The 19,895-nt window shown below is 40.1% G+C and overlaps 1 protein-coding gene across 2 annotated transcripts in view; it reads left to right on the forward strand.

The window, feature by feature from the left end:
- The window catches only part of LOC122886635 (receptor-type tyrosine-protein phosphatase N2-like), a 227,269-nt gene that overhangs the window by 115,047 nt on the left and 92,327 nt on the right, over positions 1-19,895 (forward strand). For both annotated transcript variants that reach the window (XM_044219062.1, XM_044219063.1), the window contains exon 12: positions 16,728-16,792. In XM_044219062.1, the coding sequence (XP_044074997.1) occupies positions 16,728-16,792 (65 nt within the window). The remainder of the gene's footprint in view (positions 1-16,727; positions 16,793-19,895) is intronic.

Consider the following 19,895-nt stretch of genomic DNA (forward strand, 5'->3'; position numbering starts at 1 on the left):
CAAAAGCGACACGTTTCTGTTATGGATTCCAGTCGATACAGATCCAAGAGAAGCAGCCATAATGTGAACAAGATGAACAACCTTGAGTGTCTTACAGATAGATTGTTGCACAGGCGAAGTGAGGAGGCGGGGGAAACGATTGAAAGCTCAAGGTTTTCTCCTCCAGCGTTTGGACTGCTTGTCCTCCCTCCAGTGATAATGGAGGATATTTCCTCTTAAGTGGAATTTCAGCCGAGGAGAAGCTTGCGCAATTCCCTCATGAGAGCCGCTGCCTGACTGGCGAACCACCTGTCCTTGGCTGCAACGCAAAGCCAGCGGGCTGCATGGGGATGAAAACACACACACATAGTTGCATGTATGTGAGCATTTAATATGTAAGATTGTCAGATTGGAAAAGCCAGTCAGAGCACCAGTCCTCCATCAAAAAAAGCAGCATACATAGACATACTCACACAATCACAACTCATCATATACATGTGACAAAATCACATTGTAGGGCCAGTGTAGGGCTTAATAGTGCATTGGCAGAAGGAAATGGAAAGTTTCACCATTGTATCTCATTGCTGCTTGTTGCACAGCTCAGCTGTAAGTTGTTACTGTATATTACTGAACTGGCTTCATTCAGGCAATCCTTGACAACTCGTGAATTTGTGAAATATCACGTGACTGTGTTGTGTTTACTAGATATTTGTGTTCAGGTAGTGAACTGGACAATTAAAAAATTGCCGCAAGGATATGTGATTAATCACAGCACAAGTACTTGATCTGAAATGCACCATTAGTTTTTGGACTGTAGGGTTAGACTCTCATTTGAGCACGAAAAGCAGCTTCAGTCTGGCCTTCAAGTCTTCTAAAGGACACATCTTCATGGATACATAAGAGGAATGATCTGAAATGGTGGATTGAAACAGGATGAAGACAAGAAGGATGGGTCCGGAAGTGGCACTTACTCCAAGAAGTTGAGAGTTTACATTGGAAGTTGAGCTTGGTCCAACTTCAACATGCCAGACATTGTGTCTTGGCTCAGTTGTTAAGGTTTGGAAACATTTGCAAGATGATCTTTCTGCCAGTTGTCACTCTAGGACACAGTGCATCTTTCTTTCTGATCTGATGGTCACATGAAACCCCTCTCCACTTGGCACTGACATGCGTAGTGCGTGATCTAAATGCAGCTCAGCAGATCAAAAATCACGCAGAACCCAGGTGCGAATGCAGCCAAGATGAATGAAGATCCAACTATCCAAATTGCTAGAGATGACTTTGGCAACAAAGTTGATAATCTTTGTATTGGAGCTAAAGCACACAGAAATTAATTTGAACATGTGGATTCTCCTGGAAGCTCAGAAATAAAAGACGTGTCTTGTAGGTTAGACAGTAACAAATATCATGTCAGAACTCATGGATGGACAGCAAGCAAAAGAGAGCAAGAGCAGCTTTGAGAGATGTAAATATGGCGTACATGAAAACCTGCATTTTGGTAAAGGAAAGAGATTTTAGATCAGAAAACTTCACATATGGTTGCTCCTGAGCAGGTCGAGCTAATTATATTTTTTATGTTTACCATGTCAACCTGTCCCGTTCCCACTTTGTAATACATCATTGTACTGTCTGAAGCAACCCATGCTGCAGTACCTGGTGATCAGACAGCGAAGGAAAGCAAGTGGCTGTCTGGCCAGCGCCGCCGCCGTCAGCTCTCTCCCTCTCACTCTCTAACATGCTCGCTCACCCAGTCAGCCGAGAAGATGAGTCATGTGTACTGTAAAGGTCATCCATCAGAGAGAGAGCAAGTGAGGCAGGAGAGGGAGATAGAGGGGGAGAGGAATGGAGGGAGAGTGATGGAGGAGGGAGGCGTTAAGTGTTGGCTTTTCATGTCAATTTTTCTGTCAGGAGCAGTAAGTGGGGCCTCTCTTCTTCTTCTCCTGGACCTTTTCTTCTCGCTCTTACTCAGCAGTATCACCTCTGACGGCAGAATGGCCACTGGGCCAACGCAAAATCATTTTCTATATAAGTATTAACATTTAGGTTTTAATGTAAGATGCTGTAGCATAATTCTCTTGACATTTTTATATGTAATGCAGTAAAAGAATTTTCAACAGGCTGTATTTCTTTTACTAATTTATAATTTACTATTTATAATATGTTGAACAGTGAAGTATTACTTGGAAAAATGATTACATGTTTACAATAGCATGTTTCATTGTATAACACTGGTAAAAAACAATTCGTTTCATGTATTTAATGATAAAATATTGTATGTAATTGTAGAATCAACAAGAATCTTGCTCTGATTAGAAAAAAATAGACAACTGCAAAAACCTTTCAACTGAAAGGTAACAGACAGACGGGAGGCATTTTCACTGACGGCGCGCTGATTTGCTTTTGACACCAACCTCTGCTGATACAAGCTGTTTGGAGTTCATTAAAGGAATAGTTTAACATTTTGGGAAATAAGCTTATTAGCTTTGTTTCTAAGCTAGTTATATGAGAAGATTGATATGAATATCATGTCAATGCATTAATATGGAGCTAGAACTTCATAATTTAGGTGAATAGCCTAGCCCAGTATAAAGACTGGAAGCAACACCTTTAACACTCATTAATTAACATGTTATATCTCATTTATTTAATCAGTGTACAAACAATAATGTAACAAACAATGTCTTTTTTGTTTTAGAGGTACTTAACATGCTGTAACTACTTAAACCTTCAATAACTGAGTTTTTGGCCACTTGGGGGCAGCGGAAACAAGTTGTGAACATATAGCAAACATATCAACAAACAGTTGCTTATTTACACATTCAGCAGTTATGGAGAAACATTATCATTCATTTGGAGTTGTGTTTCTGGCGACCTGGTGAGTGTTCATTCTCTTTTAACTCTCTTATTGGTCTCTAGCAACTCCTGAGGGAGATAAGGACCTATAATTAATATGCTTGCACCTTTTCTACGACAAGTCAGATATTGTACACTTTCATGGAGAATCACACACACGTGTCACATGTTGCTTCCCATTCAGTGTGTGCAGATCAGAGCTGGTCATGTCAAAGAGAAGAGGAGTGTTAATGGTTTCTGAAGGGCTGTGTGTGTGATGCAGAGCTGTCTCACCATTCCTTGTGGCAGAAAGCTCACACATTTCCTATTGACATTTTACATAGGAACTGTGTCCTGCTACATTTGCTCATGTTCATGTTCATCAGTAGTTTGATTACTTCTTAAACCTAGTCTGTAGTCCTTTACAGCGCCACGGGCAAAGCAAGTGTGTAAGTGATAACTCCCTGCAAAATCAAACTCCAACTCAACTCACCCCTCGTAGACTGAAAAGGTGGTTGTTTAAAGTTTGTAATTTCATCCTTCAGAGAGAACAGCAGCTGTAGTCAGCTTGAATTCATGTCGATGAATTCCAAAGGTCACAATGGGAAAAAGTATGAAACCTCTCAAACCTGCATTATCCATTTCTCTACTGTCCGTCTGCATGGTTAGTGTGTTCCAAAAACTTTAGAGAAGTTTCATTCTCTTTAGTTTGATGTGTTTTTGCCATTGGACCCTTTTAATCAAACTATTCCAAAAATGGCTGGATGCTGTTTCTATTTGCAACTCATAGGATGCTTCCTGTGGTCACATGAGACCAACAATATTTTTGGATATAACATTCTGGCTAACAATATTCCAATTGTGAATGTGATTAATTCCATTGCTGACACAACTTGCCAGCTTTGGAATCCATTTTAACTGATATGTATTGATGCTGGCTACATCTGCTGCTGTGCCTTATGTTACAGTAAATACCTGCCCATCTTGTGCTAAAACAAATGCTAAGCATCATTTACAGAAACTATCCAGTTTCTCCAGTGCATGTCGGACGGTCTGTCAGGGAGTTCCTCCTGTGTCTGAAGATGGAGAGTTGTTACCTTTTCCACGTCCTCCCTCGCCCCTCGGCTGGGTGATGCTTGGCTCGGCTGTGGGAGGTTTGATAGATGGCGTCCCCAGCTTTGGCAGCCTTATCTCCGGCCCCGCCAAGCGATCATCATCTGCCACTTATCAGCCCTATAAACACCCCCCACAAACACTCTGCTTTGGAGGGATGGGGAAGTAGGGAGAGGAGAGGTAAGGAGGGAAGAGGATAAGAAATAGGTGGCAAGTAAAAGTGAGGGAGGCAGGGAGAAGAAGGTGAGAGAAGAGGGGAAAATTTGGGGGAAAGGAGGATGGAATAGAGCACAGGGCAAAGGCAGGGCTAGGTATCATTTGAATTTTTTTGGATGCCAATACAGTACCTGAATTTAGGTACCAATACCAAAACAATACTTTTCCTTACTTTCAGAAATCTTTTTTTTCCTACAAAACTATTTTCTTCATTTAACAAAAGAACTGTGATAAATTTATAATGTTGTCTAAACGAGGGAGGCCAGAAATCTTGGTGTAGTCATGGACTCAGACCTGAATTTCAACAGCCACATTAAAACAATTACAAACTCAGCCTACTACCACCTTAAGAATATATCCAGAATTAAAGGACATATTTCTCAGCAGGATTTGGAAAATCTTGTCCATGTATTTATCTTCAGACTCAACTACTGTAACAGTGTCTTTACAGGTCTCTCTAAAAAATCGCTCAGACAGCTGCAGCTGATTCAGAACGCTGCTGCTCGCGTCCTCACTAAGACCAAGAAAGTGGATCACATCACTCCAGTTCTAGGGTCTTTACACTGGCTTCCTGTCTGTCAAAGACTTGATTTCAAAATACTACTGTTGGTCTATAAAGCACTGAATGGTTTAGGGCCAAAGTACATTTCTGATCTTCTGCTACGTTATGAACCATCCAGACCTCTCAGGTCGTCTGGGACAGGTCTGCTTTCTGTCCCCAGAGTCAAAACTAAACATGGAGAAGCAGTGTTTGGTTTTTATGCACCACATATCTGGAACAAACTCCAAGAAAACTGCAGGTTGAATAATGATTAATTTCCTGCACTACACTGTAACTTTTACTCTCCTGTTTTATCTTTTTATTTTCTATTTAACTCCTTGTTTTTTGATGTCTTTTTATATTGCCCTATGTTGCTTTTATGTTTTATGTAAAGCACTTTGAATTGTCTTGTTGTTAAAATGTGCTATACAAATGTACTCGTTTTTATCTAAATCAGGAACTCTCTGATCAAAGAATAAGTAAAAAGATTACAAACCCAATCAGACATTCAATGCCATCTTTTTGGTTTTTGATATTAGGTGCTACACACCAACAAGTCCTCCAAACTAAACAATAAAATAGGTTGTTTGTAATTACCATAAAAAATGATCCGTATGAGCGTTTTCTGATCTGGCGCTCCCATCGTCAGGATGACATTGTTTGTCAGTGCCTTCGAAAGTTGTGACAAATGACAGTTACCGTTACGTTTTATGATACAGTATGCCACCATAGTTAAGGTCTGGTTAGGTTTAAGCACAAAAATGGCTTGGTTCAGGTGGTTAAATTGCCTCAAGTGATGTGACTTGAGTCAGCATCGGTTGGGGCTGAAGACTATAAGTTTGAAAATGAAAAAAATGGTGGTGTAGCCTCTTTGCTTGAGGCTACATTAGCCATGACCAACATAACACACCTGAATTTCCAACCAAACTCTTGGCGGTGAAGTTGCATTGTGGGTAATGTAGGTGCCAAATTTGGATAGGGAAGAAGGCTGCGTGGAATACAAGAAGATATCTCTGGTTCTGCTGCATCGATTTTAATCTTTTTTTTTTCTTCTGTCCGTCCTGAGTCTGACAGTGTGTTAGGAGTGCAATGCTAAATTGAAGGAGTACTCTTTAAGGAAAGATTGTTGTCATGGTGAAAAGAAACCAGTGTTAACGGTTGGTAGGAGGCGGGATGTGAACAGCAGCCTCCCATGTCAAAGTCACATGGGTTTGTTGTTGCTAAGTGTGGATACTTTCATTTTTTTGTTTGTTTTTTAAAACAATTGTCCTGGGATATTTGAATATTATTAGTTGTTTTTACAAATATTTTACAAAGTTTACAAAAGCTGTGTTACAAGGAATACCGGTGTCACTTTTCAGTGGATACGATGCGAAAATTTTCATACAATATCATACAAACTTATGTAGAGAGGAGAGAAAGGAGAGAAGACAGGGAAGAGGCATCAGTTGGGTGATGGAAAAGGAGATGCAAGGAGAATGGGAAGGGGGGAGACAGATTTATGATGAGAGGAAGAGAGGAGACCCGAGGAGAGAACAGTAGTGGCTAGGAAGAAAGGTAAGGAGGGAAAGGGGACAGATTAGGAGATAAAGAAGGAAGAGAGTAAAGAGGAAGTAAGGTGAAGTGAATAAAGGGAGAGAGGAAGTGCCAGTGTAGGAAATAGCTGAGACTGGAGGCAAAAATTGCACAAATCCAGTTTGTCATCACATTTCTGGAGCCAGGACAGGGTTTTATTTCATTTTCCCCCCCACATACTGGAGGTCAGTTCTATTTGTGGAGTATTGGGTTTTACTACTCAAACTCAATTTCTCAAAGGTCACCTCCACTTGGGGAATATTAGTTTTTATGACAATTCCCTCTCAGAAAGAAAACCTCTTTTACACACTTCCCAACTGCTCCAGTGGGAGAGTGGCTGTATACTGCGTGAATGCCAAGCAGCCAGTGAATGAAAACAAAATCTCCCAGTAAAAACAGAGGTTAGAAACATGTTGTTGGTTTATTTGGGTTTATATTTCATAGTGTGAGCAGTAATCTGCTAATGAACGCTTGTTATTGAGATAGGGCTTCCTGTCTCAGTTCCGCGAGGCCTCGGCTGATGCGAGGTCATTAATTGTTGTGGGTGGTCGGGAGACTGTATGTTTTCCTGCTGAGGTCCCCAGTGTCATATCAGCTTAATGAATTGTTTATGTAAAGTACTAGTGTTTAATACCTGCCTTTTTAAAATGTGAATGAATCAAATGGAGCAGAAGCAAAGAGCTAAATGTCATCAATTAAAGCAGTGAACAGTGTTCAACACAACAAGGTAAACAAACACATTATGGTTGTTGTGTAAATGTATCTGGATAATGGCTGAGTTCTAAACATCACTTAGGGAGGGGTGGACTCGACGATCTTGATGTTAACTTTACAGCAAAAGGTTACATCATGCTACTGTAGTAGGCAAAGTCAGATCAAATTTTGTAAAGAAATGTTGGTTAAATACCATCGGAAAATACCTCTAATATTTTCCTATTCTTGCCTTAATGTTTGGAGGCAACATCTTGAAGGAATTTTGAAAGTGGATCGTTGGAGCAGATTTTTTCAAAATCTAGCAGCAACTCTGATACTGACACAGTTCATGTAGATGCTCCACTAATCAAATTGTTTCATGTTAACAATGAATCAAAATGTATCTGTCATAGTGAAGAACCTACAGAGCACACATCTACTATACAGTTCAGTCTCAACACTTTCATCAACAATGTTTCTCTGATAAACCCACTGTACAAATACCTGCAAAGCACCAACCAGCAGACAGACAACGTCAGACAAAGTCAGAGAGCAGCTGGTGAAAAAGTGGAACATCTAGCAGCTAAAGAGCCAGGTACTTTCTCAGGAGTTGGTGGAAACCAAAACAGAGTTAAAAGGAGAGTGTTTATTGGAGTTGCATTCATCTGATGGACAAAAAACAACAACAACAAATCACTCAAATGGGACGTTAATGTTGCTCTGTGGCTTCTTAAAAGAGTAGGCAGAAAGCAACACATTCAACCTCTACTTGAATGTTTTTTTTTTACTGTATGTCTAAAGAAAAGTGTAATTATAGAAAATTAACTATAAACTTAGTATCTTAGTTTTCCTAAAAAGTTTCGAAAGATTGAACTTGTCTTCTGCTTCAAAGAAAACACACAGACTAACTGAAAAAATGAAGGATTAATAAGGTATGAAGAAAATAACAAACACAACAGATGAAATAACAGATGTTGAGTGGTGAAATAAACCTGATCTTATTGGCAATAGTGAAGAGGTATGTGAGCTGACTACTACGACTACAAGGCGCTAACGTAACGCTAGGGCAATTAGCATATCTAAATAGGAATTAATGTATTTTATTCGACATCAGCTCTTTATCACAGCAAAACCGTGGTTTAGCCTACTGCTTTCACGCCGATAACTCTTATTCCTTATTCCTTCCGTTTGAAACTTTAACACAGCTCATGTTGTTCTGAGTTGTGAATTTAACCCAAAATGTCACATACTCAAACATCACTATACATACCATACAATCATGATTTGAGACATAAGAATAGCATAGTGGTTATAAAACATTCAGAGAAAAAGTATTCAACCAGACTGATCTGAGACTTTTCATTAATTTTAACACACATTCTTAACACTATTAAGTGGCATAAGGTTAAACAATACAGTTTGCTTTAATACAGTATAATAGCTACAATATTATACTGTTTCATAATGGCGATGGTTGCAGACTTCTGTCTGTTGGTCAGTAGGTGGCAGTGTTGTCCCCTGGTAAACAAGAGGTTAATTCCCAGAATTCATAACTTGCTCATTTCATGTCCTACAAAAATAAAAGTTGGGTTACACATCAAGAAAATATGTGCTGATTAATGTTAGCTGGATTACTGATTGGTTTTATGGCTAACTCACATTAATTTAGACTTGGGTTACAAAGCAAGAATATCACATTTGGTTTAATTTAGGGATGTACTTGCGTTTATGATAGGTGTCTGGCAAACCTTATCTAAGATCACATCAGGGGGTGAGAGAAGAAAGAGTGTGTTGGTTTGCACGTGTGTGCGTGTGAGGCAGATAAGGGAGGAGAATATGTTGTTTTTAGTCTCTCCTCCTTTCTAATCCAGAGAGTCAATTTATTGTCGTTAAATTTTGCTGTTGCTCCATTAGCATGACAAGACATGTCTTTCCTCTGGGAAAAAGAAAGCTCTGATCTTGTCTGGTAAGTATCCAAATTGGCACCTTTACTGCTTGAGAGGGTGTAGAGGTCAGTTGGGTCCAGAGATCTGAGCAGACTATACGGCTGTGTGTTGGTGAATGGGGGGGGGGCATTCACCCCCTGCTGTTCTCACTACACAGTACATGATAATGTGTTGTTAATATGCATCATATCTGTCCTATTGTCTCATGTCTGTTAAATGTGAGTTAAGTGAAGACTGAGGTCTTAGTTTTGTGACAAGTTTATGTCTTGCTTCTCTTCATGAAATATTCAATTGGTTTTAGGACCAATAATTCATCCGGAAAAGTTTTGGAAAACCCTGCTCTAATTCGTTAAAGAACAAAACCTTTATTGGACTGGCAAAGCAAATATTCACCCTTATCTCAGGACCACATTGATACAGGTACAGGTTTCTAAGATTCCTTCTGACTGAAAAATGAACAGAGTTAACTTCCTATAGCTACATTATTTAGCAAGTTGATACTGGATCAAAATGACAGTGAAATGACTGGATCAAAACTACAGTTTTAGTGCTCCTTTACTTCTTCTTTGAATTGAGTTTTTTGTCATAGTCTATTTCCTGTTTCCTCGCCACCTCTTTCCTTTTGTCTTTCCTTTCTACCCTCCTCCATCTATTTTTGTCCCATTTCCCTCTTCCTCTTTTTTGGCTTCTTTCTGAATCTCCCCATTCCTTCTTCAAATAACCCCCCTTTCTCTCATTTTTCAGTTTTCCTTCTCCCTCGCCTCCTCCTCCTCCCTCACCCCTTCTTCATCTGTCTCTTTCACTCTGTCTCCCACCTCTCATTTTGTCTCCCCCATCTGTCTATCACCCTCTCTCCTCCTCTTTTCTCTCAGTCTTCACATCTCTCTCTGTCTCTTTCTCTCCTCCCTTAATGGTTTCTCGTCCCCCAGGTGGCCCTGGATGCCATTTCGGCCCCCTGCTTTTGAATTTAATTACACATGGCATTGTCTTCATGCAGCCCCCCCTCACACACACACACTCACACACACACACACACACACACATAAACACAACCCAAGCCACTGCTGCTGGTTCATACTGCATCCTAGATTACTGCAGGCAATAACACCCAGTGGTGGGGGAGTGGGGGGATCAACAAGGAACAGATTGAAGGCTGAAAAGTTGATATCGGAAATCAAATTAATTCAAGTGAGAGCGAAACCATATCTAATTAAGATGCTTTTGAAAAAACGACAGGCAAATCTGTTTTGACAGAAATACTCGTGACTCATAGCGTGGATTATGAGATGAAGAGTTAATTTACAAAATGTTAGAAATGTTTGTATTTTATGATGGAAACATCATCAATTATTGCCTAAAATGGTACAGAGGGTTTGAAGAATAGTAACTACATCACCATAGAGCTACAGCGGTGAGGCATCTTAGGTTAGAAGTATTTGAATATTTGTCAACCCTCTGTGTAATCAGTATGTCCATCTCTTCTCTGTTTGTTTGTATTGCTGCAGTTTTTGTCATATGTTGTCGTAATTGACTGATATTCGTGACATTTTTTATTTTGCTCTTTGACAGGGATAATGCACACTCGCATATGTCATATAACATATCTATATATAGTATTGCCTATGTTGCTATAAAACTCACATTTTCATTTTGTTGATACACTTTTTTATAGCTGAAAATACAAATTGGCACCCAATATGACACAACTTTGTAGCAGCAGGTATGACTACATATGTTCTTGTACAAGAGGTGTAATTATTTTTACAGTGAACCTGTAGAATATACAGTCTGTTATAGTAATGCAATTTCATCCCGCGTGCAGTTTATATTCAATACTCATATTCAAAACTTGCATTTTCTGAAGTATTTCTAAACTTAATTTTTTACTTGAATAAATATTTTGTTTGTTCGCAAAGATAATTTGACTCAATGTGAGCATGGTTTCATCAGCTTTACAAACATATTTTTCAGTATCTTGAAAAAAGACTAAACAAGACTGATCATTCCACACGTATGAAAACTGTACATATCCCTTCTGGCAGTTTGTTTAGAGCTGTTTTAAGAAAAAAAAGAGAAGTAGTAATGTAGTAATGATATTTTTGCATCATTTCCTGTTGTGTATTTTGTAAGTGCACTGTATTTCAAATGGTGCACATCTCATATAGGCACAAAACTCCTCAAATGGCTTTTTAAAACATGATTTGTATCTGGAATAAGCTTATCCTCTGAAACAAATGGCTGAACTTCACTTCTCAAAACTTCTACTGGCCTTATGATCGGCAAGATTGTTTTCTTTTGGCTTTTATATTAGGTGCAACATTTTTTCTGTTGGCTTTTTTACTAGCTGCAAGACATTCAGTGATGGTTGGGAGCATTTGACCCGATCTTGCAGGGGCACAGAAAAAACAGCCAGTGATATATTTTAATTTGCTCTCATGATCAACTAATGTGATTACATCCCTGTACTGTGTCACTGCAGTGATGGCACTGTGCTGCTCTCCCTGCCTTTGGTTTTAAAGGATGGCTGTTGTTTTCTTCTCATTATGCGACTCCTGAAATGTACCCAGGAGGGTGAGTGAGAGGTATGGAGGTTGGGTGGGTGGGGGTGGTTAGTGGTTGAAATAACGGCCTGCTGCAAAGCATCTATTCTGTTGGTCCGGGACTCGTGGAGCCAGCCCGGGCCTTTCCCTTTTGTCAACAGTGAAAAATTAAGCATTTCTGAATCCCCGACACTCGCTGTGTTTCCCTCTAGGCGCCTCAGATACATTGAGTTAACATAAAGCAAAATTCAGGACAGGGGCGGCCCTGGTGACAAATGAAGTGCCTCTGTGTGTTTTGGAGGGAAAATAAAGGGGCCCTTTTTGTAGAAATGAGATTTGGTCCTCGTTTATTCCTTCAGGCCCAGTTTTTTCCCGCAGTCCAAATGTATATGAGAGGTACAATGGAAGATGGAATACTCTTGAAATGGAAAAAAGAGAATAATCTGAGTATAGATCATTTCCCTTCAACTCGCCCTCAGTCTGTAGTCCATTGCTGCTTCATTCCCATTTTGTCACATTACAGCTTATTTTCACACTGCGCTGCCAGCCAGGCTAAAAGAAAAGTCGCCAGTCGGTCTGATCACGACACTCAGCCCATTGCAGCTTCTTAAAAATGGATCCAATTTGGGCTTTGGATCCAATTTGGGCTTTGGAGAGAAAGCTCGCTGGGGTACAAATGAGGCATCTCAGCTCGCCTGTTCACGAGCAGTGCTCTCATCCGACTTGGACTCATTTGTAGTCTGCAGGAGAGGAGAGGAATGGATGGTCCGGATAGCTCTTGGCTACATTTCGGAGAGGCCGCAGTGCCGTGGTGTTGGGAGGTCCAAAGACTTGTTCGCTAATTAGAGGGAGCTCGCCGCCTGTGATGTAGTCACGCTCGCTGGCCACGTGGCAAGTCACTCCGGGGAACCAGACGGGCAACCGTGTTGCTGTGGAGTTTTCTGATTCCCTCCCAACGAAAATCATGCACTTTCATGTTTGTTTGTGTTTGGGTATATCAGGCTTTTTACTCTCATTCTGTGTCAGGAATTAAATGTGTGTGTATGTATGTGTGTGTGTGCAGGTGTTTCTGTGAGTGTGTATGTACGTGTGGGTGTGTGAGCCTGTCAGTTAGGCTTTCCTGCAGATGCAAGTCAAATAGGTTCTGCCTCACCAATTACCAAAGGCACTTTAGGCAACAGAGTCTTTACTTGTTTCACTGAGTCTGGTCCCAAAGTTAGCTGCTGTTTAACATATCTGCCTGTGTTTCATTTGAATTTAATTAATCCTTTAAAACATTTTGGAGAAATGCTATGAGAAAAACTACAACTTTCATTCAAAGTAAGTGACAATGAATTGAAAGATGCTGTCAAAAGGATTGACAGCATCAGATTGAAACAAATAAAACAGATTTAATCTGTAAAATGAAAGTAAGATAAAGCTGCAATAATATATTATTTAGTTCTAGAGGGCAAAGCTTATGGCTCCAGAGGCTGCAAAACAAACTTCGAAACAAACTACTGCTCCCCGCTCCTCCTTATCTCTCCTAAAATTAAAACTTTTCAGATCGAAATGTGATATCGGGCAAAAAAACAGACAGGTCTGCATTCTTTTGGCCAGCAGCATGACGACAGTTTGAAACGGTCCTCTTCAATTCTTTCAAAAATGTACTGCTTGAAAATCTCAGTCTGAAAACCTCCTTATAGCCATTGACTATACTGTAGAGGTCAGACTAAAGGGGCCAGTATTCTCCGTCAGAAGTCGGACGGTCAAAGGGCTTTGGAAACCCCCTCCACCCACTCCTTTCCGATGTCGGATTAGGGAGGTCTGTGTCCGGTCATTTCTTTAACTTTCCGAAACCGATGATCTGACATTCACACCAGCTTCACTCAGTGATTGGCCAACTGTACAGAGGTGAGAAAGGAGTCAGGAATTTAACTCTATTTTTTCATTCTTGGCACAACTATTTCTGTCACATTTCATGTGAACAACCAAGTGCAACACTATGAATGCCTTCTTGGAGAGACTGTGCGCCATTATCCCCATATTTAAACAATATCGCGTCTTCCCCCTCTCTAATGGGGGGGCTGGCTTTTCACTCTGCCTTTGAATGTGGCCATGCGGATCAGATATAAACAGAGTGGTAGAATGTGTTTTATCCAATACTAATAAGAGTTGCAGTCATTTAGAAAGGTGGCATTAACATCAAGTAACCAGGAGAAACTGCAACTAACAAGAGTCATGTGGCTACAGCTTTTAAAAGTCAATTAATTCATGCAGCTTCTAAAAGCAAATCAACAGTTAATCACATACAACGGACGCTTTGCTCTCTGTGGGCTGAACCATTTGCTTTACTTCTGACCACAACCCATTTAGGGATGTCACAACTACTGTTTTACCTATGACGAGAATGGAACCTGAGACGGCAGGAGGAGAAGAGGTTGAAGAACCCAAACAAGAAGCAACCAACGTCTCCATCAGACACGTGTAACACTGAACCACAAGTCTATTCAGATGTTCCTCAGTGAACAGAAGAAGAGGAGAGGCTGACAATTCAGACACTTCAGCTTCTATGTCTCAGGGAGCTGAGCCTGGAGTCGCTACCTGCTGACAGCATTATTAAGACATGTCGGCCCACTTGGCTATCGCCGACAAGATGTACATAAGTCTCTGTCTGGGTCCTGGACACCGACCAGTCCGCCAGTTCTCGATTAGAAACAGTAACACTTCACAGTGCTTTTATTACAGTACACTGTACTGTATGTAACCTAGATGGGTCTATTTTTCATACATCATATAACGCACTTACCACGTACCAGGTATTTCTTTGCCTATAGGTTTTGCACATTGTAAAGAGCTACTCATTTAGACAACGGTGTTTAAGGTCCAGGTCTGTGATTACTCAACAGTTGGCAACACTGGCGAATTATGATCTGACAGATAAAAGACTGATTATAAAAGCTGTTGGTAAATTTGAAGGAATATGGCAGAGTCAAGGCTCGCTATTTGCATATCCTCTGTCTGCCTGGTGTGTCAACAAAAGGAGACTTGCTCTCTGTCTCCACACCAGTGCATTCAGATGCAAAGTAAAGTGAATGTAATTATGTATCCTTTATTTTTTTCATAACATTTTGTTCTGGCTTTAATATGTCCTCTGCTGGGAATTTCAATTGTAGCCCTCTATTTGTATCCCCTTAAGATGGTGAAAAAAGAGAGCTCTATGCAGGCTTTAATTTTATTTGTGTGGAAATGTGTTGTAATATTTGCCTGCCGGCAGGTCAGGTTAAAAATTCATATTTCATAAAGTGAAGATATGCTACAGTAATAGCTCATTTGGTTCTGGAACGGCAGAATTTATTGTCAAGCCCTGCGGAGGTGTTGTTGGCCTAAATCAGCAAACGTTCGTGTCTAGGAAGTGCTCAAATGATAACCCCAGTGACATCACCACCTTCACCACCTGTTTTCTATCCAGATTTCAGTGTATGGCTTGGCACTGACCTCAGTTTAAAGGATAGTTTTAGTGAGGTGAATTTAGAAATATTTGAGCGAAAAGAAACAGCAGAAATTAGATAAGAGGACAATTCATTGAACTTTCATCAAAGCTTCATAAAAGAGTATGTTTCCCACTCAAAAGCCAATGTACCGTTTACCAACTGTACAATATGATTTTGACCTCCTACCTGCTCACCACTTCACAAGCTTGAGATAATGTCTGAAATGTGATTGATACCATCAATTGTTTTTGTCTGGGAAGTGCTCACATGATAACTCCAACTACAGCTGCTTTTGCCACCTGTCCACTACAGTTCAAATTTCAATGAATGCACTCACTCTAGTTTAAAGGACAGTTGCAGTATAGTGGATGGAGAAATATCCTTGCCACATGGTTTTGATTTAAAATATCTAAAAGTGTAGTAAACAGGAACAAAGGAAGCGGTTACTACATCAAACTAAACACTATTATGGTGGTGTTAGTGCAGTCACTAGTGCAAAATCTTCTCTACACATAACTCAACAAGAAATAAGAGCCTACAGCATCACTAGCAGCTCTGTTAGGCTGTACTTAGGCACAGTGGTGCTTTGAGCTAAATGTTAACATCAGAATGGCAACATGTTCACAATGACAATGCTAACGTACTGGTAGCTTTCTTTAGCAGGTAATGTTTCCCATGGTCACCTAGCGTGTCAGCATGTTAAATTGCCAATTAGCACTAAACACATAGTAAAGCTGAAGCTGATGAGAATATTATTAGTTTTGCAGGTATTTGATCAGACACCAAAGTACTCGACAAATTAAAATTTTGGTGTTAGGTAAAAAGGCAGTCAAAGTTATTAGAATTCATGCTGTGGGGAACCTAAATGTCTGTGCCAAAATTCATGGCAATCCGTCCAACAGTTGTCAAGACATTTCCATCGATAATTGTACAATCACAAGCACAATCAGTAGGATGAAGACACACCAGCAGTGGGTACGTTAAACTGTTCTCTCTTGCTGCCTCTTGGGGCCTCCAGAGTGCTAAGTTGCTAGCGTAGAATGAAGACAGTAATGTATTGAAGAATCGAATTTCTTATTTTCTGATTGTGTTCTGTGATTTTTTTTGGAAGGACATGGAAAAACACATTAATTATGACATGATCTTGCAGCTCTCTTATGAAAATGTCAAAATTGCTGTGATATGTTTCTTAACCCAATGATGGTAGAAAATGTTTATATATAGGATGTTTCAGTTTCAGTTTCACTGGTTAAACCAAATTGCATTTCCGAGGTTTTTGGATCAATGAGGTTCTGGTTCTGCTGTATATAAGTTGTGTGTTTAAAGCTCAGGAGGAAGGAGGAAGCATTGATTTTCTGTGAATCAGTCGAGCGAAGAGTTTAAAAGCTGGTTTGGCAGAATTCGTACCATTGATTAATAGTTGCGTCTGTACACACATGGATGCATGCTGCACATTATTGTGGACACCGGAGATTGATAAAATTTTCCAGTTTAAACTACATGGAGAGTAAGAGTACTGTATTGTAGATTGCTGTTGTATTGGGAAGTTATTATTGTTTCCTTCTGTTATTATTATCAACTATTAACTATCATTTTTATTTGTTTGTCTATTTTGGTGTAGATTATAGTTTGGCTGATTTAGTTTCAAAAACCAATGGTGAGTTTTTTATGTGGGGCTGATTGTTTCTGCACATACAGGCTGGGAAAATATTCCCTATTATTTTCTGTAAAACCTAAAAAACCATAAAAATCTATGTTTGACATTTTTCATTTCATTGATGATTTTTTTTTTTACCTCTCTGTTCTTTTCTTACTGTAGTTCAGCAGAAAGCGGCTGTGGAGAAGGAAGCCAAGCTCAGCATCCTGGAGGCCGGGGTCACCGATGTGAGTACATCAGCTTACACTTTTCAATTTTCTTTTCACTTTCTATTAAAACAAAAGCTTGTATGATTAGTAGTAAAATTATGATATGAAACAGAATCAGCCTACACTAAAGGGCTAACAGTATGTGGACAACCCCAACCATGGGCATTAATCTACTGCTATTGTATACCACCTCTCTTTTGGAACCTGGCTGCAGGCATTTGCTCCCATTCAGCCACAAGCGCATTAGTGAGGTCCAACACTGATGTTGGTGATAAGGTCTGGCTCACAGTCTGCGTTCCAGTTCATCCCAAAGGTGTTGGATGGAGTTGAGGTCAGGTGGTTGTGGTTGTGCAGATCAGCCAATCCCTATTGATATCTTGTATTTCTTACTCTTTCATGTTTGGTAGTAAATCTTGATGCTTAGTCAAGTTTTTTGACTTTCTGAAGAACTAAATTCCCTTCACCCTTCCTTCCTTTCATTCTTTTCTCACTTTTTGTCACTTACTGTATGGAGTACATTCTTTATAATTGCACTTATATAAATCAATGAATAACAAAGTAGCAGATAAAATAAGTAAGCAGCACCGAAAGAAAAAGATCTAAACAACATTTCTGGTGTTTGACGCCCACTCCATTCCTGCCACCTCTCTCTTTCTCTCTCAGACTCTCTCGCTCTTGGTTTTCAACTTTTAGCATTGCTATTCTCCACCATCTCTGCGGGAAATAGACTGCTGAGCGTCTGCACTTGCCTATTGATTCAAGAGTTAGTCTGCACCGATGACGGCACGCCATTCACCATGCTTATCAAAGTGGCAGCAGCAGCGAGGTCTGAGAGAGAAATGGTTGGGGGGGGGAGTAAGGAGAATGAGGGAGAGAGAAAGAGAAATTGGGAGGAGGAAGGGTGGAATGGAGGGTCTATTGAGGTGATCAATACCTAGCTGCAAACAGGAGCCAATTATGGCCAGTCGAACCTCTGTTGTAAGAGAGAGAGAGGGAGAGCAGCAGAGAAAATCCCTCCATCACAGGCTGCCAGATAGAGGAATAGCAAAAACCAGTCAGTGAGTCACAACCTGCAACAAAACATCCATCATCACCCCATACGGTGTTTATTATAGTTTTATCATACACTGTAAAATAAGAATATTAGCATACTACATCATGGCTGACAGGTTTAAAATACAAAAAAAGAAAAGTTAGTTTCTCAAGAGCGCAGAGGAGACGATTTGTTTTCTTGCGGATGTCCAAGCTTGACTCTGTGAGGAAATTTTGAACAGGCCTGCAGGTTTGAGTGTTGGGTTTATTTGGCAGGTGGAGAAATGAATACTCATTTTCTCAATGATGCCTGTGTATATTTGAAACGAAGATAACATGAAAGTTTATTGATCCCTGTGGGGAAATTAAGTTGTTGCAGCAGCAAAGGTAATGGGGAAAAATAGCATGCAATAAAACCAATAAAGACAAAACAGTCAAACAGTAAAACGGAACATAAATTATTGTGGGGTTGTATAAGTTTATGCATCTGACAATCCAGCATGTGCAGTGCATTGGATGCGTAAGAATGACATGGAAATAGTCAACTTAAACATAAATATAAGCATTTTAAAATAATTTTCTTTTGCATCATTAGTCTTGTTTATTTGTGGACATCAATGTGTTTTTGAATCATGTGGTAGTCTTTGCTAACAGGTTTTAAGAACCCAAACCAAGAACCATGAAATGAAATAAGTGTCTCTGTCCATTTACTTTTTATAATCTTACATGTGCAATTATGGCCATTTACCTCCTTGAGGGATCATTGTGGAATACTGAAAAGAAGAGAAACAGACATCATAGTTGCTTAAGATGTTAGAGAGACTGTTGGGCAATGCAGGCAGACACACTAATGTCAAGGAACTGACCATTTATGGCAAGTAGTTATACAAGATTTGGTGAGAAAGGCTCTGCTGTTTAAGGAAGCTCCCAAAGAATCTGAGCAGTAACGAGGATTCTCCGGGGAGAGCAAATCCCGCCTTAATAAACTCATACATGAACATTTGGGCGGCAGTGGCTTGGTGGTAGAGCGGGTCGTCCACCAATCGGAAGGTCGGTAGGTCGATCCCGGCTTCCCCCAGCCCACATGTCGAAGTTCAAATTGCCCCCCTGAGGGCTGTGCCTTTGGTGTGTGACAGATCAGTTAATTTCTTTGAAAGTAGTGTGAAGCAGTTTGAGTAGGCCCTATAAGTACAGTCCATTTACATTACAACTTAGTAAAGTCAGCACTAGCAAAAAAGCAAAAGCTTAGCACATACTGTAGAAGGGTGGTGGAGGGAGCTGCGGCAGCAAACGATGTTGACATGAGCACATCAGCAGAATTGCAGTATAATGAGAAGTGTCCAGCTATAAAGGCTGCTATGTACACCGATATGTACACCGATATGAGTATGATTGGACGTTACTAGTCAGCTGGTAGCCAAACATCTTATGTATGAGCCACTGATGGTGAAGCATGAATGAAGCAGCTCACACCAGTTCACCTAATTCAAAAAGCAATGCTCCATATCTGCCTGTTAGAAGCATCCTCTCCCCAGGTTTCATGTTTGCTGGTTTACATCTTTGAAATACAGTGGATTAATTAAGCTTCTTTGGCACTGATTAACAGAAAATGTCTGTAAGTCTGTAATGCCAAAAGCTACAGTAACAGTATAGACAGAGTAGCTTGCCAAACAATCTTTAGTATATTTAAATTTATTTAGAAGAAAAAATCAGGAGAAAGATGCAAGAAAACCTCTCAGCCAGTCAATATCCTTCAAAGTACAGTAACAGCTGTAAATCTGCAGCAGGCTGACCTCAAAAGGCCAGCTGACATTCTGATGGCGTCACTTGGCATCACTTTTATTTTATGTTTTATATTTGTATTTAATTAGAATTACTTCATTAGATTAATTTGTAGGGTTTTGTTTTCACTTTGAGCATAAAGACATTAAAGTCAATACTGTTTATAGGCATTATTTTCATGTCATGTAGATAAGGGTGAGAAACCAGGCAGACTAGGCAGCATCAAAGGTTCAGGTTCAGTCCCTGCAGCAGCCAAAGTGTCATCCTTCAACAGCCTTCATGTCTGGCCCAGTTGTCTCTGAGTGAA

Source organism: Siniperca chuatsi, linkage group LG13 (genome assembly GCF_020085105.1).
Source record: "Siniperca chuatsi isolate FFG_IHB_CAS linkage group LG13, ASM2008510v1, whole genome shotgun sequence".
NCBI lineage: Eukaryota > Metazoa > Chordata > Actinopteri > Centrarchiformes > Sinipercidae > Siniperca > Siniperca chuatsi.